The sequence below is a fragment of the Psittacula echo genome (assembly GCF_963264785.1).
Source record: "Psittacula echo genome assembly, chromosome: 5".
Taxonomy (NCBI): domain Eukaryota; kingdom Metazoa; phylum Chordata; class Aves; order Psittaciformes; family Psittacidae; genus Psittacula; species Psittacula echo.
Genome location: NC_137739.1, coordinates 29612066 through 29638641, shown reverse-complemented (window position 1 = coordinate 29638641; position 26576 = coordinate 29612066). Strand labels below are relative to the sequence as shown.

General features: G+C 42.9%; 1 protein-coding gene across 2 annotated transcripts in view; it reads left to right on the top strand.

Annotated features, from left to right (window-relative positions):
* The window catches only part of TEAD1 (TEA domain transcription factor 1), a gene marked incomplete at both ends in the record, with an annotated part of 100632 nt that overhangs the window by 64789 nt on the left and 9267 nt on the right, over positions 1–26576 (top strand). Inside the window, 6 exons of one of the 2 annotated variants that reach the window (XM_080619581.1) lie at positions 6778–6789; positions 7993–8127; positions 8319–8365; positions 9274–9335; positions 11374–11498; positions 22073–22246. In XM_080619581.1, coding sequence (XP_080475707.1) covers positions 6778–6789; positions 7993–8127; positions 8319–8365; positions 9274–9335; positions 11374–11498; positions 22073–22246 — 555 coding nt within the window. The remainder of the gene's footprint in view (positions 1–6777; positions 6790–7992; positions 8128–8318; positions 8366–9273; positions 9336–11373; positions 11499–22072; positions 22247–26576) is intronic. The other variant, XM_080619582.1, reaches the window with a different exon arrangement.

Genomic DNA, 26576 nt, shown 5'->3' with positions numbered 1-26576 from the left:
GCACCTGCTGTCTGAGTTTTGTTGAAGCTTTCCAAAGAAACAAGAAGTTAGCTAAACCCTAATAGTATTGGAGACCTCTAGCCTCGATGCCATTTGCAGTAAATAGAGATCCAGAGGGATTTTTTCATTTTAAGGAGTCACCTCAAGAAGGAAAGCTCTATTAGGGCAACAAAATACTTCCTAAGGGCTTCAGATCTTGCTTCCTCTTCACACCCGTCAGCGGGGAGCTGCCATTTTGGTGCAATGAATTGATTGCTTCAGGAAGAGTCTCCCATCTCCACACCCCTCATATTCTGCAGGGGCATTTGCTTCGACTCTACAACTACATGGTGAGGATGGAGTACACACTGGTGACCAGGTTTGCCAGCCACTGGCCTTGCCACCTTCCAGGCATCACTGATGGCAACAGCTGCCCCAGCCCTTCTCCAACTTGTCTTGCTGGCCAGTTGCCAGCTCCTCCTGCCACTGCTCCTGCCCAGGTACTCATGCTAACCCCAGGACTTAGCTCCCCATCCATCTTCCTCTTCCTTTTCTTGCCATTCTTAGTGAACGAGGTGCCATGGCATGACATCTGCCCCCTTGCACAGGACCCTTCCAGAGAAGTTGCAGCATCCCACAGACCTCGTTATCCCCACACAGAAGAGATGAAGCTTTGATGCAAGATGGTGCTGTAAGGGAGCTGCCTTTTCCTGCTGGGGAGCTGCAGTTACTCCCTGGAAGTGAGAAAAGCTGCCGAATTTGGACCTGAGATGGAACATCAGTCCTCCAGACATTTTGTTAGTGTTCTTGCCTGCTTTTCTTATTATTTCTTTATTTAAACATCTGTATGGGCCAATGTCCTTTGAAAACTGTCTGAGAGGGACATCACTGACGTGAAAGGAAGACAAGGTGAATACATTCTGTGATCTACGAGTGCCGACTATTTCAGCGGGGGTCATTTTGACGGCAGCCTGGACTCCGCCATCAAACTCCTCAGGAAGACGATAGAGCCTCATTTTTCTGGAGCGGGTGCAGTCCATGCTTCCTCTTGAAGGGATGACCAACAAGAAGATACCCAAGGGAAGCACTGCTTCCAACCCAGGCCAGTCTCATCCTTTTAACAATGAGCTGACACTTGCAATTACACATGCATCTGATGTCCAGTTCCCTACCTACAGTGTGAGTTGCAAGCATTCTGTGGATTAATGAAGAGATCCTTCATGCCACTTCACAGCTATATGTTCAGTCAGCTCTGACCTGAGGACATCTCCCATGTTTCTTTCTCTTTGCCACCAGACATCCTCCCTGTGCACCTCCCATACATACCTGAGGCCAGGTTTTGCAGAGAAGCTGATTGCTCCTTGTGTGCCGGTGGTGCTTTAGCTGAGCTAATCACAGGCAGGGTCTTGAGGATAGCAGGGGTATGGCATGGAGGCTCTCGTCCCCCAGCTGACATCTGTTGCTAGCAGTTTTCTTCATAGTGCCTTTTCTTACCGATCTTTTGGGATGTGGCCAATCTGTCCTGTTGACAGATCCTTAGTTCCTGGTCTCTTAGTTTGAGGAAGAGTATAACAATAACTCTTGTTCCCCAAGTATCTGCTGAGTTTATTTGATACCAAGAGATCTTTCTGTCTTGCCTTGGTCTGAATCCTGCTCATGGCAAGGGGAGTACTTGGGTGAATATTCTTGTGTTTTCTTCTGCAAAACCCAGATGGATGAAAGGATTTCAGAGCTATCTACGCACATAGCATTAGATAGAATATTACTGAAGCTTACCTAGTAGATTGAAATCTCACCTGCATGCCATAAAGTCTGCATGGTCCAGCAAAGTCTGTTTTCTTTGATGCCTGCAGTCACTCTGGATGGACAGATCCGTAGCCTGCAAGAAAGTGAAGATTTGCCTGTAATTGCTATTGCAACATTTCAAGACCACCAGTAGAGAATGTCCCATAAGCCCTTCCAGGGATGTTGTACTTTTAATTTTTTTTTTTTTTCTTATTGCAGGAAAATGCACCTGTTTTAGAGATTTTAATCTGATTTTCTGACGTTATTAAAATCTTCCTGAAGTTAGAGGAATTTCATCTCATGAAAATGGAGAAGCTGAGATAAAGCTGTCCCTGGAGACAGATCTGAAAGGCTGCTCCTCTTCATGAGATTTCCTTTCATGCAGAGACTGGAAGAAGCGAAACAGAATTTTTACACTCTGATGTGCTTCTGTGTCAAATACACCAGTCCATAGTGTTAGGTTGCAACATTTCCCATCTTTGCACTGTCAGGGAGCCAAAGTCACCTCTGTCCATTCAGGAGGAAAGATGGATTGGAAGCTGAGCATAAATAGAGAGTAAAGGTCTTCACAGCAGGGTATACATCTATCTTAGACTCTCATTTCAGATATTTTTTCATAGTGCAAGATTAATTAGACACAGACAAAAAGAAACATTAAAATACCTACAGTTCATATGTATTACATGTTTTAAAATCCATTATTCTACATTCAGCATTGAGGGATAAAAAGAAAATATTGTTGTCAATTATAAAATGCTAAAGATAGCTCTATACTTTTAAAATGAACAATGATAAAAGCCTTGAAATATTCCCTTTGATGTGAATGGAGTCTTCAGCATTTTGAAATACAATAAGATGGATTAATTGCTACTCATTAGGCAGCAAGTTGGGACAGCTTTGAATGCACATTCTCTTCTTGGCATTAGCTATTGCCTGGCTGAAATAGCCAGCTTTTGTATTTACTCCTGTCTTCTCTAATAATAAGCAAATTGGAGATCAGGGCTAGAAACACTGAAGTGCTCTCTATCTTTTGTCCGGAACAATTGTATATTGTCATGATTTGTTTATCTTTTTTGAGCTACAGCTAATTATTGCAAAGTTTATTTGAATCAATACGAGATCTGAGCAGAAATAACATCTGCAAAATTGCTTATTAGGAATCTGTTTTATGTGTTAGCATTACTGTAATATCAATTTTGTAAGCAAATTGTTGTTTCTTCTCTTATGTCAGGTTTTTTATTATTATTATTTTATTTTTCCTTACAAGAAAAGTTTTGTATTTTAAATATTAGTAGGGGTTTTAGGGTTTCTTGAATTAATACTGTGTTCTGTTTTGCTTACTTTTCCTCATACTCTGATTTTTTTCTCCCAAATCCATAGATAACATGGTATTCAAAGCCCCGTTTATCATTCTAGGATAATAGTTTTTATTTGCTGTAGAACTTGTTTGAATTGATTGAATTATTCATCTGTTTATGTTGGATTAAAAGAAAGTCAAGCACAAATCCTTTTGTGCTTGTCATGTAGAACTCTTGTTTCATGTGGGGCTTTTATAGATATTAAGATTAATAATTGGATGATACTGGGGAATTATGATTATCTAATATAACTATGTATTTTGCATTCCAAAACTAATGGGTGAAAAGTAAACCTCAAGGGCCTGATTCATTAAAAGTCATATAGTCTCCTTGCATTAGATTCTTAGCACTTCCACTCTTCCAAAAACAAAGTGCTTGCAACTGCAGCCAGAAGCAGTTGGCTAAAACATGAGGCAGATCCTGATCTCCATTACAGTGGTGGCATTTTAGGGGTTTAGTGGAACTAGACCAGATTTCCACTCATTGTACTCTAAATCCACCTTGGTAATGTTCATTACTAATTATGTACCACAGTACAGAAGGACTTCCCTTCCCCTTCTAAAAGACAAAGCGGCAGTCTACAAGTGCAGTCTGTTACTTACTACAGTGTCATTCCTGGGCAGCAGCAATCCCTTCAGACCTCATAAATAAAGTAGGGTCAAGCCAGGCCAGGGCGAGATGGGACCTATCCAAGGAATACCTTAAGCTCCAGCAGCATTTAGTGATTCAGTAGGAGATACTGTCCCCCCAAGCCTCTGCCGAACCTCAGCATGGGACTGTGCATCACCCTGGGCCAAACTCTTTATTTTACATACGGCAGCATAAACCTCATTGACCCAAAAGTATTTATTCCAGCTTGACATAGCGGCACAAGTAAGAGCAAAACCAAACCCTTTTGTCTTGAACAAGATAGGAAACCAAAGTCTTAACTATTTGCAGTCATTAAAAATCCCACAACGTTCCTGTTTAGAGTAGGAGTGTTAACCCATTTGTCCTGGCAAAATTCCAAGCTGGGTAATTACTGTAATCTGCCTGTTTAAATTACCCCTGCCGTTTTAATTGGATATATTACTTCTCTAGCTGCCTAAACTGTGATGTAATACCATTGTGTGTTATTAATCAGTTACCAAGTTTCATCCCAGGAGCAGCCGTATTGCAGTGATAGGTAGAAAGACTCATTCCCTCCTGGTTACGAGCGTTCTCATTACAGCATAAAACCCCCCCAGCATTATACTTGGGTTTTTAAGTGGCAGACAAGCTAGTATTTCAGTTTAAATAAACAGCTTTAAAATGTGGTTTTCCCATTTGTTTTTGAAGACTATGAAGTCTGCCCGATTATACAAGCACAGGCCACCACCTTGCAGCTCTCCAAAATGTTCCTGCAGCAAAAGGTACTCTTTTGGCAGTGGAAGTCAGGGTCTCTTATGTATTTGCATTTGATTTTGTATTTTATTTCTTTCATGTTTGAATGTGAAGATACAGTTACTTTGAGAAAAACTGATCTTCCAACCATGGAGAGGTTCCTAAGTCTACAACAGGTGAAGCTTCCTGTTGATGTGTGTTGGCCTGAGGCTGCTGATGTCTGGTGGAGCTGGCAGATTTGCCACAGTTGAGAATCTTTGTAGGAGTTGTTGAAATTCCTCAAGACTAGCCCTGCTGGAAGGGCTGTATTTCTGAGCTGGCATCCTAAACATTTTCGCTTTCTCTCCATCCTCCTGCTAATCTAATTGGTCAAAATGGATGAGATGAATAGCCACCGCAAAATGCAGAACGTCCTAGGGTGAAAGCAGCAGTCGGCAAGAAGGAAGGCACATCCCTTCTCATGTCATAGAGCAAAAGATGTTTTCTCCCTCCAAAAATCCCTGTCCCTTTTCCTAAAATTCTGGATCATCAGGCTCAGTGCCAATGGCAGCTGAGAGCTCCACAGGACAGTCTCAGTGTCCCTCCTTCTGTGAACACAATAGGTCTTGAAGGAAGTGTAAGTTTTGGAAATTTTTTCCATAGTTTATTTCTCCTTAGTTCATCAGTTACCTGCCCTAACTGTTGCCATGGTGTGCTCAGGCTCCTGTTCTAGTCCTTGGACAGGGATAACATTACAGAAAGTAACACACTCCAGTTGGCTTTGATGCCTGGTTAGCAAGAAATACATAGTCTCCTATTCCAGTAGGTGCTTACTGCACTAACAATAGCAGGGGGTTAGCCAGCTGCCTTAGATTGGAGACTTCAAATGCCCGAAGTGAGGCAAGATGAACTATGCCATAGACATATCATTTACCCTGAGCTCATGCAGCTCCCAGGTATGGACTTTTATATCTCTAACAAAGCTTTTATTTTCCTGTTCTTCTTTAGTTTAGATCCACCTAATAGCAGCCATTATATCAGCAGAACAGTATGAGTCTGGGAACGTGGCAGGAGCACAGGAGCTGGACTTTCCTTTGGTGGCACTGGCGTGGCTGACTGCAGCCAGGAGGCAGTGCAGGAGGAGAGGCTGTAGTGCCACAACAGTTCTGGAGAACAACAAGGTAGTCATGAAAGCAGCACTCAGACAGTTTTGGAGGTTACTAGGACCCAAAGGCACACGTCTCTTGAATCATACATTTCAAACACAGGGTATTGATCCCCTTTATGTTCGGTTTTGTTATGATTCAGTAAACTGTGGGTGAGACTTGCATGGCATTTCCAAGCCAGCTCACCTAAAAAAAGAAAGGGGGAAGAGGAACAAAAGTCCTCTAGTGTTGCTTAAGGACAATTCCTCATGTTCATGTTTTCATGACAGTCCTTCTCACTATGCAGGAGAGCAGAGGTGTTGGCTTTCTGGATAGCTGTGTGAATGTCAGGACACTGCCACTTCTTCACACCCACCAAAGCATTTTATAGCGCGGTGATCTGCAGACACCCAAAGGCAGCCAGTATACCATGGCATGCACAAACCTCCCAAACACACCTGGGGCAGGCAGTGGTAAGTGCCAGCAGCTAGCAGAGCCAGAGCTGACTTCCACCTCTTACCCAGTGAACTGGTTGTGTTTATAAGGGAAAGCTACAAGTTGGGGAAACCAAGTTTTGTTCGTGCACTGATAGGTACCCTGTCCCCCTGCTCACCACACAGCCACAGGGCAGAGCTGCTCTGTTGGTACGCTGTCAGCTGCGGTGAGGCAGTCCCCATGAGGCAGGTCATAATGCAGTGCCCCATGCTGCTGTGCTGGAGGCAGCGCGGGTGAGTCCGCAGGTGTTAATGCTTCTGCAGGCAGCGGGTTGCACTTCAGGCTCATATCCTGCGCAGTGCAGAGGGGGACTGTGCTGGAGCAGCTACTCCCCTGCTCCACCTGCCGCTCTCCCGGGCTGCATCCCACAGGGGCTCCTTGCAACAGCTTAGGGAAACAAGCTCAGCAAAAACCCCCTTCTCTCACTCTCTGCAGCTGTCACAGAGGGAGGTGGTGTTGTTTCTCCCCAGTGTTGTTAGGGGTTTCTTATCCTTTTTATTTGTTTTCCTTTTAATGAATCAGTCCCTAGGTGAAAATAATGCATTTGTCTAAAGCTAATATTGGATGTTGAGCAAAACGCTCTTCCTTTTGTTTCTTGCTATTTTGTTCATATTTTGCTAAGAGTCTGCTCTTCTACACAAGCATTTTAATAAACTGTTTGTTGTTGTATCCAGGTAACAAGCATGGTAAGTATTTTAACTAAACCAAGTATTATGTACCTTAGCTGTGCTTGGCAGAATTTTTGGCTAGCTTTTCCTGTACTTTCAGCCTGTGCTGTTTCTAAAGGAGCTATTCAAAGGAAGAAACTGCTCACCTATAGTACTACTATAAGCAAGCTTTGGAGGGAGCATATGTGCAAAGTCATATATCATATATAAGAGCATGCACTTCTTGCCAGCATGCTTGCTACTTTGCTTGTAAAATAAAACCAGAAAAAAAAAAAAAAACACAAACAAAATCCTTGCCTAATACTGCTTGTGTTCCTTCATTCTAAGCCACATACTTAAATATTAGCACTTATTAATACAGTACTTCTGGATGAGGAGCCCCGCTTTACCAGATAGTAACAGTCTGTTGTTTACTTATTTTACCTGACCTAAGATACCCACTTAGTTAACACTGTTGCATTAAGAGGCTTTCCTTTTCTATTCTGTTATCATATGTTTGGCAGTGGCTAGGACTCCAAGCTCTGCTCTAAACCAAGTAATCGATAACAACCCATCCTTTCCTAAACTTGTTTCTGTATGCTTGAAAACAGCAGGAGTTTCATGGCTGATTGTTTTCTTTGGGAACACTGTAAATTAGTAAAGTTCCACAATTGGAAATTTAAAATGTTGATTACATTTTTGCGATCTATTTTTTAAAATACTTATTGTAAAACAGAATCCAAAATGTTTCTAAATCTGTTAGCATGAAGAAAGATCTGTCATTGCGAGTCAGTTGCAGTTCTATGTTCTCATTTTACAGTGTAATACAAAAGGCAAACTTCTCTTAGATCTAAATGACAGAGCTCCAGTCTCGGTGCTCCCTGTCCCGCAGGCAGAGCCTTACCAGCATTCTGTGTTTAGTCCAGCCTGATTTAAAGTCAGCAGAATTTGCCCAGATAAACAAGTGGGCGATAGTTTGCTCTCCTAGAGCTTCCTGCTTGTTGGCAGAGCAGGCTGTGAGAATTCAGGTCCACCATGCATGTCTGAGAGGAGGTTTTGCCTTGAGGTAGTTTGAGTGTTAGCCTCTGTGCTGTATTTTGGTTTTTTTTCCTGCATGGTTTGCTATTTTTGCATTTTCTGTGTGGCTTTTTAAGTTTTTAGTTATGTGCTTGTAGCTGCAGTTATTTAACATCATTTGTTGTGCCAAATGTTTTAAGACTCCATGTAATTGTCATATTAAAGGATCAGACAGCAAAGGACAAAGCACTCCAGCACATGGCAGCAATGTCATCAGCTCAGATAGTCTCAGCTACTGCTATTCACAACAAGCTGGGCCTGCCAGGAATTCCCCGTCCTACATTTCCTGGGGCACCTGGGGTAAGTTGTTAGCCGAGCCCCAAAAACTCCCTGTATTCTCTAACAATGTTTAGTAGAAAATTAAGGCTGAATGAATGGATTAATACTTTTCACTTGTGTTTGCAAAAGGAATCATGCTTGTTCAGAAATATTCAAAGTCTTTCAACAAAGAAAACAATTGTGGGTCTGTTTGTTTGTTTTTCTTCTTCCAGTTTTGGCCGGGTATGATTCAAACAGGGCAGCCTGGATCCTCACAAGAGTAAGTCTGAAAATTAAAATGTCCTATTTGAAGCATGGGGCTGGCTTGTGCACTTCACTGCCAGGGGATATCAATGAGGCAAGAACTAGCAAATTCTTCCAAAGAAGAGGAAAAGATAGTTGTAGGGAAAGGAAGAACCTCAGTGATCTGAACTCACATTCAGAAAGTTAGAAGGGATCCTAGATTTCAAAGCTGAAGCTGAATACCTAATGGGCACACTTCTTTTTCTCCCATTCCATGCTGACTTGCGATGATAATACCACAGAAGCAGCTGGTTAGGTTTTGTCTGTGGATACGTTTCCAGCATATATACTTCCATCCTTTTTTAAATGTATAAGCAATACTGGAGGCAGGGGGCACATATTTTTCTGCAGGGCAGGAGATGACTGCGTGAGGCCCATTAGTGGGGTTACTACCCTTTGGCATGATGGTAGCAGCACCATATGGAGAAGGAAGCCTTTGCCACTCTGTCAGGTGTTATGTTTTCTGCCTTGCGGTGATCTCTGGAGCAGTGTTTCCCTGTCTTATTTTTCAGCTTCTCCTCACATTATTCCTTTGAAGTCCATGGGAGTCTTTGTGCCCCTGTAGTTTAATGTCCTCTGGATTTATTAGGAGTCAAAGCAATCATCATCCATGTCTGCTGCACACTTGCAATGGGTGGGTCAGGTTTCCTGCTGCGTGACTGAGTGCAGATGAGCTCCTCGCTTTAAGATGTTGGGTGTAATTCTCCTCCTCCTCTCTCTCTCTTGCCTTTTTACTGTCTGTCTGTTAAATACACTATGCAAGGAAGAGATATATATGTTTGTGGGTAAAGGTCATTAATCATGTATTTTCTTATACAATGTGACTCTAATGGAGTTTACTGTGGATGGCATGGTGTATGATTTTTGTGTAACTCTTTATTCCAGCGTAAAGCCATTCGTTCAGCAGGCTTATCCTATACAGCCATCAGTCACAGCTCCCATTTCAGGTAATTCTTCCATTTATACTCTCCTTTAAAAAGACTTGATTGTGTACTGAATGCAGTGTATTAATTCCTCCACTACTCCACGTTTAACATTCCCTGTAGCCAGACCAAACACCAGTTCCAGTGTCCTATTAGCTGATTATACCCGAGGGAAAATCACTCTTTTTCGGGTTTTGTTTTTTTGGTTTGAGGTTGTTTTTTTTTTTTTTTACATTTTGAGAGGAAGCACTGATACATATGCAAGGAGTTGTGATACATAATCTTCAGTCAGCATTGTATGTGAAAGGTAAATTGTATATGATAGGTAAACGCTTTGTAAAAAATGAGTAATAGGATGCATATTTCTTTTTTTTAATAGCTAAATCTCATTTCCATCTGTAATGAAAATAACCCTTAATTTACTTTAAACTGAGGCTAAAAACTCTTCCAAAACTATGTATGTTTAGACTTAGAGTGTAAAACATCTCTTTGTATTTGATCATTGATAACTCTTCCCCCTCCTGAAGGTCCTGCTCTTTCTGGTAAGACTTTGATAAGTACCTAATGTTTATTCTGACTTCCATTGCTCAAATTGATCAAGCCCTTCCCATGGCTACTTCCCTACTCCTTTTCCCAAGTTGGTTTCATGGCTAATTTCAGAACAGATCATTATTTCTTTGCAGATGATAACTAATTTTATGTCTCCTTTGCCAAATGACACCATGCTTCTGGCTCCTTGAACTGCAGTTTTCTGACTCTGAGTGTTTTTATGATTTTCTAACTTGCTGCCATTTAATCTTTAAAACTAAGGCTGTCTTTCTGCATCCTCGACTATTTCCTTTTTCTTGATACTTCTAATTCATAACATTGTTTTCTAAGGCAGACATTTTGAATCATCTTCTTTTATTCTTCCCAGTTGTCTCTCAGAATAGGATTATTAGCATTTCTAAATCAGTCAACACTTACGCATGAGCTTTTGCTTCATTAGAAGTTGTGTTCATGTCTAACCAGTCACGTTTGTAATTCCCTATTTTACACAAGCCTCACATCTTCATTGCCTGAATTTGAGGTTTGCGGTCAGGTACCATACCCCTATTGTAGGATATGGACACACATTACTTGTGACTTCTCCCTTGTTCTCAGCCTAGTTTGGGATTAACTTTGTTTTCTAACCTTTGGTGCCTCTCCCCTGCCATCCCTTGCACCCACATCATTCATCCTTGCACCCACATCAAACCTGCATCAGTTTTGCCCATGAGCTGCTGCTTTTCCCTTCTTCCTTTACTGTTTTGTTTCCTTCTCATCTAATTTTCCATGATAAGGAGCAAGAGATAGCATTTATTCCTTCTCTTGAGGTGAATAGAGATGGTGGTTAACAGCCCTTCTCTCCCTAGATCATGTCATTCCCTCTTTATTATCAATTTAAAACCTTCTTTTTCTTTTTAGGATATGATTCAGCTCTCTACAGTAATTATTTATTATTATCTGTAATAATGCTCCCTAAGAGCTCCAAAAGAAGTCAAAGACCCAATGTGCCAATACATAGTAAAAGACAGTCCCTATCTTGGAAACCTTGTACTCTAAATAGAAGGGAATTGAGAGTGGCAGAAGAAATAAGCAAAAAGAGAGGTGATTTACTTGTAACATGTGGCACATTAGGAGCCAGAGATGGAGGCCACTTCTCTTGACTCCCAAGGCAGCAATATCTCCTGTGAGTCTTGCTGCCAGTTTCCAAGGAAGGGTCAGCTGTAAGTCTACATGAAGTCTATATAAATCTCTATAATCTACTATATAATTCAAACAAAAAATTTACAGTACGTTACAAGAAACCAAAGAAATAGATCTTTGACTTGCACCATTATTAATTTGCTGGGTTGAGACCTCTTTTTCCACCTATTGTTCTGTGTTTTTCCAATTTTAACTCACTCTGAATTCATTACTTGCTAAAATTAATATAAACATCCATAAATACAAACATGCAGAATTCCTGATTATATTTAATTCAGAAAATTGAAACTGAGGAATTATCGACTTCTTCATGAAAATGGTTCCTCTATTTTAGGATTTGAGCCTACATCAGCTCCAGCTCCCTCAGTCCCTGCGTGGCAGGGCCGATCAATTGGCACGACCAAGCTCAGGCTGGTGGAGTTTTCAGCTTTCCTTGAACAGCAAAGGGATCCTGAATCAGTAAGTGTTGTCCGTGTGTCTGCTGATCTTCAGCTTTTCTCTGCCGCTCCTCACCCTCTGAGGATGCTTTCCAGGGCTAAGCCAGATGGAATACTTTACCAACATTTTTTAGTGGAGGTTACCTATCTAAATGTTCAGTCATTCAGTCTTCCTTGATCTTTCGTTGTGTCTTAGGGTCCACTCCAAGGTTAGGATTTTATGACTTTTTTATTTTTAGAAAGTTTTTGGTTTTGTTTCTATTTTCAGTCTGCACACTGTACCTGCAAGGGTAGTTTATGAAGTTGGTTGTAATGTTTCATTTACTCCAGTGAGCTTTGTACGTTCATATTAATCATCATATATTTGCCCAGAACATTTGTTAGTAGCCTAGCACTGTTTCTACTGCATTGCAAATAAATCAGAAGAGCTTCTTTTGGCTCAAAGCTGAGAATTTTTACTGAGATAATTTCTGAAAAGCAAATACTGTCATAAATGGAGATATAAATGGGCCATTCTTGTTCAGATTCCTGGTAAAATGCAGTAGCTTGGAGCACAGAGCAGCTATCACTTGTTCTTTATAATTCAGCACTGGAAACCATAGCATTTATGGGCTCTGGCCAGGGGTGTTATCCAGGGAGTGTTTACTCTGTATAATGGAGGTTGGAGACATAGCCCAGAAACCTTACAACAGAGGAATGCTCCTGGCGGAGAAACATCCCAGTGAAAACATACCCTATCTCAGCTATTCATATACTAAGTATGTGGCAGTGTGTTGGTTTGCTAAATGTCACATTTTGCCAGATTGAATTAACTTTGAGGGAGGAAATGTTTGGCAGCAGGTACAGTTATCTCAGCACTTACCTGGCTATTAGATTCTGCATAGTTTCCTTGGAATCCCTTTCCTTTCCTCTGACCCTGATTCCCAGGCTCTCCAGCAGTCCTGGCTCTAGTGGACTAAAGCTTCATCTCAAGTGTCCTCCAGACTAATCCACAGCTGGAATGCCTTCTCCAGCCCCAGCCCTGAGTTCATCCAGACAGTGGTTTGTATTTCCAACACAGAAACGCAACATCCAGGGTTTCTCATCAGGCAGCTGCATCAATACACAACTTTTGGAGTCCTTGGCTTGCTGATCCAGTGTAATGTGTCCTGCTGATTTATGGGCTCTGCCATATCCAGATTGCTGCACACCAGGATGTTATGTGTGTGCCTTGAGGTTACCGGGAAAACAGGATGTGGCCATGTAAGCGCTCAGTATTACTGTGCTGCTTTATGAATGAAATGGCATGCGAGTGTATTTTGATTTTCTGTTTTGTTAGTATGCCACCTAATTATCCTTGTTCAATAGGATTTTATAACACAAAACTATTGGCAAAACCCATGGGCTTATATGGTGCAGAGCCTTTGTGTATCTGTGTGGCTTTACATAAAAGAGGGTGAATGAGTTCAGCAACTAAGTAGCTTCCATGCCTTTTCCTCTAAGAAGAGTCTCCCAAGAATGCTGGTAACAGACAACATGTGGTTGCCTGTCACACTGCGGGTGCCTGACATGAAACCAGCTGAGTGATGTGAATACATTTGCAGCGTGACTGACAGAACAAAACTGAGAAGATGCGGCTTTGGCAGGATCCAGAGCTGCGGGTCCCGCTCTGCCGTGGTGGCAGGGCTTGGAGCCGGTTGTGCTCACACACGGTGTGTGGGCTCACAGCCTGAGGACGTGTTGGGGCTCTCGTTTTTCAGGCAGGTGCAGGCTCTGGGGAATGCAACGCATCCACTTACAGAGGAAGAGTGGAGTCCTGAATAGAAACACGGCTACTCAGGGCTGCCCCGTAAATACTGTCAAGACTCTTTTAGCTCAAACTAATATTATTTGGAATTCCTGAGGGTGCAGTGAGGCCCACCAGAGCTTGTCCCAGCTTGCAAGCATGCTGCTGAGAAACCAGCCTTTTAGATACAGAGCATTTATGCAGGAGGTTTACTAGAGAAGCAAGAGCATCAAACTACCCAGACCTGTTTTTTAGAACAAGTTACTCATGTGCTGTAACATTGCAAAAATGAGACACAAAGAAAAGTCAGTTCCCAGTCATGAGTTTATCCCGAATTAGATCACTCTTTACACCCATGCTGCAAGTGCCATGGGGCAGCGGTGTGCGAGGGCTGTGTGGGGACAGCCTGGACACACCAGGCAGGTGCTGTGGGGAGCTGAGGGATGAGCCCCCACGGGCAGCGTGTCACCACCACTGCCCAGGAACGGGGAGTCAGGAGAAGGGGAATCATTGCAGATCAAAGGAAGTAAATGTGATGATTTGGATCTTAAAGCAAGGGTGTAGAACGGTACGAAAAGTCCTCCTTGGTGAGAGCCCATCCCCAGCCTCATTTAGTGCTGTTGAAAATGTGAATTCTGCCCGTAGTTTTGTACACCTTTGTGTTGCTGCAATGTTTTTGTTGCAGATGTGGCTTGTGCGGCGTAGAAAGGATAGAGTTCTATTACTTTTTAAATAACAAAATCAGCAAGCCAGGCAAAATAATATGTTTTGCACAATGTGCACGTTAAGTTATGTAGGCCTGTGCTGTGATTGCAGTGTCTCGTGTATGCCAGTATAGGTATGCTGCTATGCGAGCGCCATGTAAGAGTTCTCATGTATCTTCTGAAAAGAGATAGTTACATGTTCATGACACCTCTGACTTTTTACATAAAATGACGTGAATTATTATTTTGATCAAAGGTGTTTCCAACATTTTATTAAAAGAAAGATGACCCTTCCTCCCTCTCTCTCCCAAACCAGGCCAGAAAGCCTCATAGCAGTGGGGCAAATAGACCACCTTAAAATGCAACCTGGAGGTTTGCTGAGAAAGGCTTCTTTGACATGGCAGCTGGGGCCAAGACTTGATGATCCTGGGAGGCCTGCTGAACTCTGTATTCCTGTACAGCAATTAGAAATTTAGGTCTGTCTGCCCATGGTAACTCACAGCACCTTCAATGGGGCTGTGCACGGGCACAAAGGTCCACCCACAGGGAATTATTCACTGTTAAACATTTCTGGGGTTCTTCCAATGGCAATTGGTTTGTAAAAGTACAAAAGCCCCTCCATGTCAGGCAGTTATGTTAATTCAGAGTGGGTTCTAGTGTGTTGGAAATGTGCTCCTTAGAGCCCTGCCACTTGTGGAGGGCTGTTGACTTCTTCCCCCTGTCTAACCACAAACTTGTTCTCTTTACGAAAGAAAAAATTATAGAAAGGAAACAATAAGCAGCCCGTACTGTAACTCTGCATGGCAGGAGATAGACTGGGAGACAAGACAGCACAGTTGCAAAACCTTGGAATACTGACTCTGCCATTAAGGATGGATAAAATTGATTCTCCTTTTAAATGAAAATCAATTCAGTTTTCAAATGTCAAGCTGCATTTTCCTTTTGTGGCATTTTGTGGTCAAGTATAATTCCTAAATGGTGCAGAGAAGCTGTCCGCGTAGGTGCAGGCACCAGCATTTCAGTTACCTTTTTGCTTACCCTATATAACTATATTGTTGCTTTCAAGACAGGTTTTCCTTAATGGAGGCTTTCCATTTTTACTGCAGTGGTTCTGTGAAAGCTTAGGACAAATGCTTAAACCAAGTAATCCCATGTTCCCTAACAAATATAAATTGAGCATGCAAGCAGATGAGAAGGGATCTAGGCAACTGACTGTTACACAAGTAGCTATAAAATGCAAAGACTCTAACTCTGAAATTATGATAATTCCAATTGTTTTATTGTATAGATGTTCGAGCTGCCTTTTCAATCAGGGAAAACCCCTGCCACCACCCAACAAAACCAGTCATTTCTTCTCTTCCTCTTCGAGGTTTCTCCCTCTTGCTGCCACATTCATTTTAAGTGCAAGCACTTCAGACAGCTTTACGTCTAAAATATCTATATAGGGCTATAAACAGCATGTCTGATGGGCATTTTCAGTATTAATCCACCTATCTAAAGCATCAGATTGTGTTAGGTCCAGATTTCAAAATGTATTTTAGAAAGTGGTGAAGAAATAAAATATTCTTTATGTTTTAATTCAGGTTTTACTGTTGTTGTAAAAGGGCTTTGTGAGCCCAGGGAGAATTGTGCCTGAGAACCAGAAAGTGAAAGCAATTGCTCAAGGGCCATAAAACCAGCCTGTCGTCATTAGCCAAATGCAGTAAAATTCACCAAAGTTAATCAAACCACCTAAGTGATGAAAAATAGATGAGATCCTTTCAAAAGAAGCCCTCCATCTCTGAACAGTGTCCATTGTTACAAACATCATTTATCCTTTCTGTATTCCCTGTTAACAGTATAAAAAGCAGTTCAGCATTTTGGTCGTAAGGAAGTCCTCAGTTTAGCATCTTTGTGATGTGAAAGGACAAGGAAGCAAACCCACATTAGGATGAACATCTTGGAGTGGCAGACCATCTGAATGCAAGGGTCATTTAATTTGCAGTGCTGGAGAGCGACTGGCCCTGGGAAGTGAATGTCCTCCTCTGTAAAGTGTTCATAGTTACAGGTGCCACGAAACGACTTCAGGGGGGTCCAGTATTGACACAGGCTCCAATAGTGAAATCGTGGAATTGCAGCAGAGCTCCTGCCCAGCCATGTTCCTGGGGAACCCCATGGAGGTGTGGCAGGAGGCCCCAGCTCAGTTGTGGGGTCCAGGGCTTAGGTCCTGGGGTGAAAATATGGGCAGAGAGACTGAGCCCAATTTACTCCTTGAAGTCGGCCCATGTTGAGTGCTGATGCTGTGTGGAAAGATTTCTGGGGCCTCACTGCTCTCGCTGCTGCCTTCACACACGGTCTCTCCCTTTCTTCAAACCCCACCACTGCTGCTTGAAGTCTCTCAGCAAAATTGAAAGTGCTGATTTTACATAACTGAAGGGGAGCGCTGGCGCCAGCAGCAACGAGGCGGGTACCCCAGTCCCAGCCTGTGCGCTCACACAGCCCAGGCACTGGAAGCAGCCAGGGTAGGGGCAGGTTCTTGACCAGGGAGATGTGAAAACAAGGAGGGAAGGAGCAAGCGTGTGAGGCTGTGGGGTTGCTGGCGCAGAGCCTGGGCACACAGCCCCTGCAATGAGCCCAGGAGAGAGGTAAAATCGGGGGGTCACCACAGTGGGTTGCCCGCTGCCTCCCACAACCTTGCACTGTGCCGTGTCCGTAGGGAGGAGGAGCTGGGAGATGTGTGGGTTGCGCTGGCACTGGCTGAGTGGCGTGCTATGGCTGTTCATCTCCCCTGCCCTGCCTGTGTGCTGAACCCTTGTGTTCACCCCAATGACTTTGCACCTGGCAGTGCCACTGCCCCGCATTGTCCACCTTGTTCCATTGCAGCTTCCCCACTACACCCACCCCAGAGCTGTTCAGCTGGGCTGCAAAGTCAAGCCCTCCAAAGTTGGGAGCTGTCCTCTACAATACAGCAGTTAATTACATGCTCCCGTTTATTTGTTCCTGCTTCATTCAGTGTAGATGGCCCTTCTTTGATAAGCAACGATTCAGTAGTTTGTTTTCTTCTGTTGTTGAAATGCGTGGCCCTGTGCCCTGCTCACTCTGCACTCTCTAACCTCTCCTCCAAACGGAATTTGTAATTCCCCCATTTGCATTTCACAGATGTATTAGTGCAGTCATTTTTTAGATGAAGGAGCATTATTACTCACATTTGACAAACCAAGAAGTTCAGGTGCAAAAGAATGAATGGGCCACTGATTTTGAGGGCCCCCTTTGATTTGTCATGAGCCTGATTTTGCAGAATACTTAGCATTATTGAGGGCTTCCTATATTCAGGCATAATTTTCCCATCTGAGCACTCAGCACTTCTGGAATTGGGACTGCAGGGTCTCAAGTCAGACAGGCCAGAACTGAAGGATTCCTCTTCACTGTTGCAGGAAAGCTGATGAAAATGTTGTGCGAGCACCTTGCTCAACCAGCAAGTCCCAGCTTCACACTGGGACTCCTGTAGCATTAGCTGGGAAGTGTTGGGCAACATTCATTTGTCAGCGCTGGGAACTGCCCTCATTCATCACCTACCTCCCTGTTTCTGCAACCATAACGTAGCCAAAGATCTTTTACTTCACATTCCTGATTCAGTTCCTGAGCAGACCCAGGCAGGAGTCTGAATGGATGGAGGTCCTCAAAACACTAGGTTGACCATGCAGTTGTATCTTAGCATATGAGCACAGAAAGTTCAATTAACATTTCACATGAAAACATTAAAAATCTTACTGGCAGGAGTTGCTACAGGCTCCAGTTATAGCTTTGAAATGTTACAAATATAACTTCCAATCTGGCTTAGTGGCAGACGACAGCAACAGGAATGGAATATTCAGTTACCAGCGTTGTGGTAGAAATAGGAGAAATTGTTGTCAGACCAAGTGATTTTCTTACATCAGCAGGAAATTAAAGACCACCAGATTTACCAGATAGAGCGAGACAGCAGAGCTGAGGCTGGGCGCAGGTCAGAGCCACACACAGGCTGCTGATACACCAGTGATTGTTTGCAATCAGCCCACCCTACCTGGCTCCTGTTTCCCTCCAAAAGTGCAGCTGCTGCGCAGGCAGCAGTACACACTCAAAAGATGGGTCAGACTGCTCTGTGGAGGTACAGATGGAATCACTGCCCAGTGCCAGGCACTTGAGCAGTGTGAAAGGGTTGGCTTCACATCTGCACCTTAGGCCACCTCTGTTTAATAAAGAACTTGGTCCTATACAGGCTTGTCAAGGCTTGGTGTTAGCTCCACAAGTGTGGGGAAGCACAGGGATGTGGCAGAGGGAGCTGTAGCAATTCACAAACCTGCATTTCATGCACTGGAAGGGCTGTTGCCTTAGAATGTAAGTGCAAAATTGATGAGGAACTGTTACAAATACATATGCTGGCTGATAAAACAAATGTAGGTGGTTTGTCTTTGTTCTGCACCAGCTTAAATGCTTGCATCCCCTGCCATTGGCAATTTGTCTTGGTTCTTTTAAATTCCTAAATGGATTATAATTTTTCTTGTGGTATTATTTGACAACAGTCATATTTCATTGCTTTACTGCATTCTTTGCATAGTTAGAATTTTTTTAAGGAAAAGAGCTCAGTAAGAGGTGGCCATCTCCAGGGCATGTCATGTAATGCAGATGTTGAAGGCAGCTGAAAATGTTCTTTGTATTTTTCTGCAGTTTTTGTCCTGAAGAAATACAGGGTTTGACCTGTGATGGTTTACAGCATCTAAAGCACATTAATACCCCAATGCCAGATGCAAATCCTTTAAATGCTGTCATGTGAGTAAATTCGTCAGCACCTAATGTACTTCAGTGGCTCTGGAATACTCAGTCTAAAATAACAGTGAATTCACAATATAATGAGGATGTTTTTAAGCTTTCAGGCACTAATCGGCTCAAAAATATGAGCATAAAACTTAGCTTCTTTGCTTTTATCTGTGCCTTAATTCCTGTCATGGAATATGTTTGCATAAAACCAGTAGGGATCACTTCTGTATCGATTTACCCTGCTCTGAATATTAGATTACCATTTGTTAGTTCACAGAAATATGCCATATCTAATTAGGCTAGTAATGATTGTACTTAGCATAGGAATTGCAGCAACATAAGAAGAAAATAATCACACACTGCAATATCAAAATAAACATTTCTGTCCTAAGAATGCTGTCAGGTGATGTCATACCATCTGTCCTGCTGTACCCGCTCGGAAATTTTGCTGCAGCAGCATCTGGTGCTTTGGCAAGCTCCACAGACAACTGTGGTAGCTTTACAGCTGCCTTTAACTTTGCTTTTACGTTTAAACAGTATTAAGACTTCATGCTTCGTGTTCCTATAAATGTGTTTGCTTTTAAAGAAGGTTGCGATACTGAGTAATTTGTGTGTTTTCCTGGTTTGCAGAATAAAGTGCATGAATTGTCTTGGGAATTTGCAGTGGCCAGATAGAGCTCTCCCTTTCTCCTTCACTCCACAGCCACCTTTGGGAGTGGGAGAGAGGCACCCTTCTAGGGAGGACACTTTCCAAGGTGTCAGAGAACATGAGCCCTCAGTTCTATTCCTATAGAAATGTGGTTATTTTTACAACCTGGAACAACTCCAGAAGAGAAGACTGAGAGGAAGCAATCCCAAATTAAATAATAACCTGGTCACTAATGGTTGGAATGGTGTTTCAAGCCCTTACTCTGAATGAAGGAGAGCAGAGAGAAGCTTTGGGGCATCTTACATCCCTGGGGAGAGCACAACCGGGCACTCATAGGCAGGCTAGGGAGGTGCTGGGGGGGTTAATTTTTCAGAGGAGACTGAAGTGCTTATCTCTACTGGGGAATTCTCATCATTCTCCTTGAAAAACAGAGGTGTTTGCCTGCTCGCAGATAGGCTTCTGTCCATAGCCAAGTTCAGTGACCCAGTCTGTGCCCTGTCCTCCTGCACTTCATCCCTGGTAGTTTAGGAGAGTGACAGGAGCAGGTTTCTGAACTCCCTTTCTTGTGTTCCTGGCAGTTCCCAGCTATAGCTATATATTCCCTGATATATTTTGCTAAGTTTTTCAGTTGTCAGTAGGAGACATAAGCAATGTTCAGCATGACTTCTAGTTCTTTACTCATAGTGCTGCCAGCTGAATATGTGACAACAGGGTCCAGAACCCAAAAGTTGGAGCCATGGTGCTTCCTCATATCACTTTTGCCACTACTGGGTAAAGTAACATGTTAAATCTGACCACAGGCACTGTTACGGTAGGAATTCATGGTTGCAACCAGTACGATTTCCTGATGGTGTGTAAGTGATCAGTGTGCTTGCAAGCTAAAGCACTGCTGGGTGAGAGCTAGGTGGCCCACAGTCATGGGCACACTCCTGTATGCATGCATTCAGCTTGCCACTGCCCATTTATTTCTCTGCCATGCCTGTTTTCCTCTTCATGGCAGAAACAGCTTCTTTGGATCAGTTCTGCCCCTTTTGGGCTCTGCCTGCACTAACTAAAGGCTGGGCAAGTTTTCCACTTATGCACAGAAGCAGCTTGGTTGGCATTCTTATGAAAGAGGGCTACAGGGAAAATCTGTGGAACTGATGCTCTCAGACTTGGACTGGCTTGTGCAAACACCTTAGTAAAGTGTTACGCTTCCCTTTTTCCTTCCACAGAATTAAAACAGAAACACAACCCTGTAAAAAGCACAGACTATATCTCATTTTTGGCCCATGCACAGATGAGTGATCTCTGATTCTAAATTCAGATTTCACTGTACTAGATGATTTTTAAATAGATTTCAGTTTTAATTTCCTAAGTGCAGAAATCTAGCCAGTCCATTTCCTTTTCCCCAGAGTTTTGGACATCTGCTGGGAAAGACTCTGCTTACACCGAAAGAAGGCTTTGAGTGGTTGTCCAATTAATTTAGATTTGTCATTTCAATTTGTTCATTCGGCAGGTATATTGTAAACAAAACAGCTTAAATGAGGTCTGCTTGGGGCTTTTAAATATTTTATCTGTGCTTAGCTTTTGGGAATTGCCCCTTATATACAGCATCTGTTCAATATGACAGGGTTTTCTAGTGTTCATTGACTATGTATCAGCTTTCCTTTAATTGAGTTAGCAAAATGTTTTGTGATCTGCATGGTTAAAAACACCAGTGTTCAATCCTGCCACTCTCGAGCTCCTTCACTCTGCTCACATGACACTGTGAGCTGCTGACTGATTGCCGGACGGTCTTTGGGGTTTGTCCTTCTGCTTCCATTTCAGGTGCTGAGAGGTGCTCTCCTCTTGGAGAAACGGCAGCCCCTAAAAGTGCATGTTGGACTCAGCAAGGGGCTGCTGTGGACTGCACCAGGCCACAGATTTCCCCCAGGCAGGGAAGGGGTTACTGAGGTGATTGCTGTGATTATAATGAGGTGTGATGGGATGAAGTTAGGAAATAGGAAATTGAAGCTGAATGTGTTTTGGCAGAGATGGTCATCCATGGAGCTAGCTCCCGAGGGAAATGGTAAAAGTTTGGCTCTTTAATATTACATGGGTCAAAATACTGGAGAACGTATAATGAGGACCACTTCTATATTAACAGCAATGCAGAGTAGCTGATGTTCTTGTTATTGTCATTCTGGAGTTAAAGGAAAATCCCTTCCATTTCTATTAGTTAAGTGGTATTAGCCTATGCTATAGTTTGAGGTTGGGCTTTTTTAATAGACAAACAGGAGGTGTGTATGTGTGGGCTCTGTGGCACTAGCAGAAATTCAGGCTCCGAGGAGATGGGACATTAAAAAGCATGGTTTAAAGAAGCAGAAAGAGGCTTTTCTGGTGAGCATATTCATCTTCTTATGCTTTGCAAAGGGCTCTTTATCACCGTGCTGCCACTGGGTCTTTCAGCGTGCGCTACTCTCTTGAAGGTGACAATGTTTTCTGGTTTGCAGTGGAGACATGGGGTTTTGATGTTGATCCTTGTTCACAAGGGGCTAGGACACAGTCACTAAAGCTGCTCATGGAAATCATACTGCAGAAAATCATAGTCCCAGGAGTAATGTCTGAGTCATTTAATCCATCAAAGCATGCTACCCTCCGCAGGAGCACACACAGACCCATGCCATAATAAACCTCTGTTCTTTTTGTACAGCACTGATTTTCCTGTTTCTTTCTTGCAGTACAATAAACACCTCTTCGTACACATTGGACATGCTAACCATTCTTACAGCGACCCGTTGCTTGAGTCGGTGGACATTCGTCAGATTTATGACAAATTCCCCGAGAAGAAGGGCGGTCTGAAGGAACTGTTTGGGAAGGGGCCCCAAAATGCTTTCTTCCTCGTAAAATTCTGGGTGAGTAGCACATGACATGGAGAACCTGTCTCATTGATAAGGCCTTTGTTAGCATTTAGCACCCTTCAAGGTGCCTGTGGAAATTTCTTTGGTTGTCATTTGAAAGTTCAAAGCTGTATATCCTTCAGGTAGAACACTGGCCTAAAGCCACTCTTATTGATAGCTCCACAAGAAGTCTGTGTTGCAGACAACATGCAGAGGCAGATGCGTGCCTCAACTGTGCTTGACACAGCTGCTGGGCGGGAGCAAACGGGTACTGAGAGCCCTGGGTTGGAAACGGGGAACTGCCATCTAGTGGTCCAAGGAAAATGGGAAAGCTGCAGGAATTGAGACTGCTTTTTAGTGAAACAGATGTTGAGCCCTTGCCAAATGCAGATAATACAAGCATCAGTCCTGCAATCAGTCCACACTTAACGCAGATAAGACCAATCAGGATTTGATCTGAGTGAGCACCAGGACGACTGTGAGCCTGGAAGGGTTCCAGGGTATTTCTTAAAGTTTTTGGTTGCTAGAGCACATCTGCTTTACCCTTGCCTTTTTGTTAGTCAGCCATGGGACTCTACTCCAAACGTTGTATCTGTTCATATAAGTTGTGAGTTAGAGTGAAAAAAAATTGAATGGAAGGCTGAGATGTTGTATATTGATCCAGTCGTGATAAATTTCATTGACACATCAGATTCTTCTTATTGTATGTACAAAATCTCATGTTAGTGATGCTAAACGTTCATCCAAAAGGTTCACCAAATCTCCAGACTGGACCTTATGTTAAAGCTTTTTCCACTTGTTAATTTGTTGGGGTATTTTTGGTGGTATGCTCCTTCTCATAGCCACAGTTATCATCTAAGTATTTTAAATTTGTCTTTTAAAACCTGGGCATGTTCAGGTTTAATTACAGGGTGGACAGGTCAAGGCTGAAACCAGGAAAGGTTGGTCTGGAGTCACTACTTGTGGTCAGATTTCTTGGTGTTTATTGCCTTCAGTTAACGTTTCTCTGTGACCTGAAAAACTCTCCACCTTGTATGTAGCCCAGACTTCATATTTGCCAAGAGTTCCTGTGGCACCAGATTTGGCACTGGAAGCGGAATGAGGAGGGCTCTCTTTTCCCAAATACGGGTGTAGAAGGAGGTGTGCTGGACTGCAGAAGAAATCCTCTGAGAAACTCATGGGGCTTAAAACTGGGCATAGGAGCTGTAGACCAAGCATTTGAGGGCTGGCTGAGGAAGGGGGGCAGGAACAGAAGGCAGCAGAAAACTGGAGCTGAAATACAGCAGGTACCAGAAGCCTGGTAAAAGCAGGTGAGTGCATAGAGTCAGAAAGGAGGAGTAAGAGGGAGCATTTGGGATAAGGAGTCTGCAGGGATACGTAGGGATGGAAGCACGCAGCAGAAACAGGGATGAGAGATGGGAATGGGACAAGCGTGAGGGCAGAAGAAACCTGGCTACAGAGGAATAGACTTTGGAGGACTAAATACATTTCCTTGCAAAACTCCTCGAACTGAGGACCATCATCTCACCAATCCTCTTCGCGTAATAAATGCTTGCGAAACCCATGGGCAGAAATGAATGTCGCTTGTCTGTTCTTAGTTCCCACAGAGAGTGACAAGCCTCAGACTTCATATTAGACATGGAAGCAGCAGAGATCTGTGGTACGGTCACTGATGTTGTATAGTCTGCTTTTTCTCAATGTGGAAACCAATTTTCAGGCACGCTGAATGCTCAAAGATGTATCTAAAGTTGGATCATTAAGGTCCGTGTTGTACTCATGACTTTGAAAATTCATGCACAGCTTTCTCTGCTTGACCTCCTACAAGCAGTGCACACCTTTAACACTCTTGCCTCTGTTCCCCCTTGGTAATATGAGGTGATACCATCCCTTCAGCTGAGGTGATCACTGACAAACACACTTACAGCTGTTTATAAAAATCAAGGTAATGCCATGAAGAAAACCTTTATAAAATTAGTAATTCTGTGTTCAGCACAGGTTTTGAGTAGCATGCAGGGAACAGGGACTGGGCCATGCTGCATAATAGAGAAATATTTTATAGATGCTCAGAAGGTGAGTGTGCAGTCATGTAGCTAAAGACTGTACCATTATGCAGTTCAGCAGTCAGGTTGGCAGGCAACTTCAACATTTCTTAACCTCACAGTGTCTTCTAATGTAATGGTCTTTTAATTCTGTGTTGTATTAACTTAGACACTAAAACCCATTCAGTGCTAACATCCTTCTGAGTTACACATTAAAAATGTGGTGAGAATGTCTTCCTGAGATATGACCTTAAAATAGGCCAGTGGATTTTCTCTCTCATTGAGTGAGGCAGAAAGAAGGTGCCAGGGGCAGTGTTTGGGTGTCACGATGAATGCCCTCTTAGGAATAAACATCACACCAGTGCTCCCCATCTAGAAATACATATAGGAAAACCAGAAGAAGGTTGTGTAATGAGTCATGATGATGAGATCCTAAGCTGTCAGCTCACTGTCCTTCATTTCTTTTACCCCAATAGGGCATTCTTTAGAAAATTCATCTCTCCTTATCATCTGCTACCTCCTCCTACTCTGAAAGTTCAACTTTTCCCAGGTTCTGTTCATATGGTGTGGTTATTGCTTACTCACAATACCCTCTCTCACCCTTTATTTAACCATTTCCCCTTTCCCATCTTTTCTGTTGTTTTCTCCCTTCATTATCATCTAACCTTCTATAGTTTGCTCAGTGCTGTAAGCTAGTGCATCCCAGCATCAGGGTCCAGTGACAGCCTCCATTTTGGTGGAACTTGATTGTAACAGGAGTAAAAGAAGAACATGAATTTTTGTTGCATAAATTAAGTACAGGTGAGCAAGCACTGTAAAGAGAAATTACAAAAGAAACCCAGGGACTATGAGTGAAAAGAAGTCAAGGGAAACCAGAGAAGGAAAGAAGGCAGGTGTTGCAGCATGCGTGCATTTGAAAGCAAAGGTGAGGATTTGGTGCCAGCAGGGCTGTAAGCCTGTAAATGGATATAAGAGAAGTCAGAATGTTGTTGGAAGCAGCATGAAGGGGTTTTTTTGTTTAGACATTAAGTCTAGTGTGGAAAGGAAAGATGGGAAACAATAAGACCAGAGACAAGCACTTGCATTGAGTTAACTAAGGCAGAAAGTGGCTTAGCTCTGGTAGCTGGAGAGTAGTCCTCTTTTTCTTTCCCCTTTAGCTCTGCTGGAGGCTTCTCAGCAGCATGTTTTTTCCTGTGATGAAGGTAGTAAGATTTGATTACAAAAAATTAGGAGGGAAAGGTCTGAGATCTTGCAATAAAACATTTGGCAATTGTGGAGTTGACTTTGCAGAGCATCACAGGTAAGGAGTACAAAGCAAAGCATTGCTTTGGTTTGCAGAGGTTTATTGTTTCAGACAGATTGTATCTCCTGTGAAACGCAGCCTGGTACTAGGAATGGGTGAGCTTCTGGCCTCAGTCCTGGTGACACATCTGGATGTCACAATTTTGGGCCTCTTCGTACCTAACAGGGCAGGAGTTATAAAACAAAGAGAATTCTCCCTTTACAGCACCTCACTCAACCAACCCCACAGCCCTGCAAAGCAATTTCTGGTCCTTGTCTTGCACCTTGAATGCAGTGACTCTTTTGTTTATCCCACGTAGTCGCTAGGAACCAGAGAGTTCAAGGAAGTCACCCCAGAGACAGGCTTTCACTGTAATAGACAGAAGGAGCTTTACTTGTTATGTTGTGCACTCAGTATGGTGAGTAAATAAGGAACAACCGACTAATGCTATGGCACAGGAAATTTGTGTGACAGTGATATGAAATCAGAGATTACAGGGATATAAAATGAAAACAGAAATAAATGTTCTTAAATAAATGCAAAAGGTATTTCCCAGAACACTGACATGGAATTCAGACAAGGCTGCAGAGTGTCTGCAGATGAAGCCTTTCCCTGGGCACAGGCTGAGTGCACAATCCACTTCTGTTACCTTTGTAGCTACCAAAATAAGCCCAATATGTGTAAAACATTTGGGTACGATTCATGCCATCTAATCTTAATCTTAGTAAAGTCAACATGCCTGTTGGTTAGTTTGAAGTTAAACTGGTTTTGTGACTTCAGAAATGCCCTAAAGTTTTGTGGTCCTTGAAGTTCTGATTAGCCTATCTAAAAGCTAAAGCTGCACATGTTGCCTCTGTTGGTTTCTTTTATTGATTGAAGTTCTACCCATATCGATATCCAATGCAATCTCCACTGATTGCTCACTACTCTTCTTAAATTTTATAAAATATATTTTATAAAGTTCTTATATTTTCTAATACACTTAAGCCTCCTGAAAGACTTCAAGCTAAATGATAGATTGCAT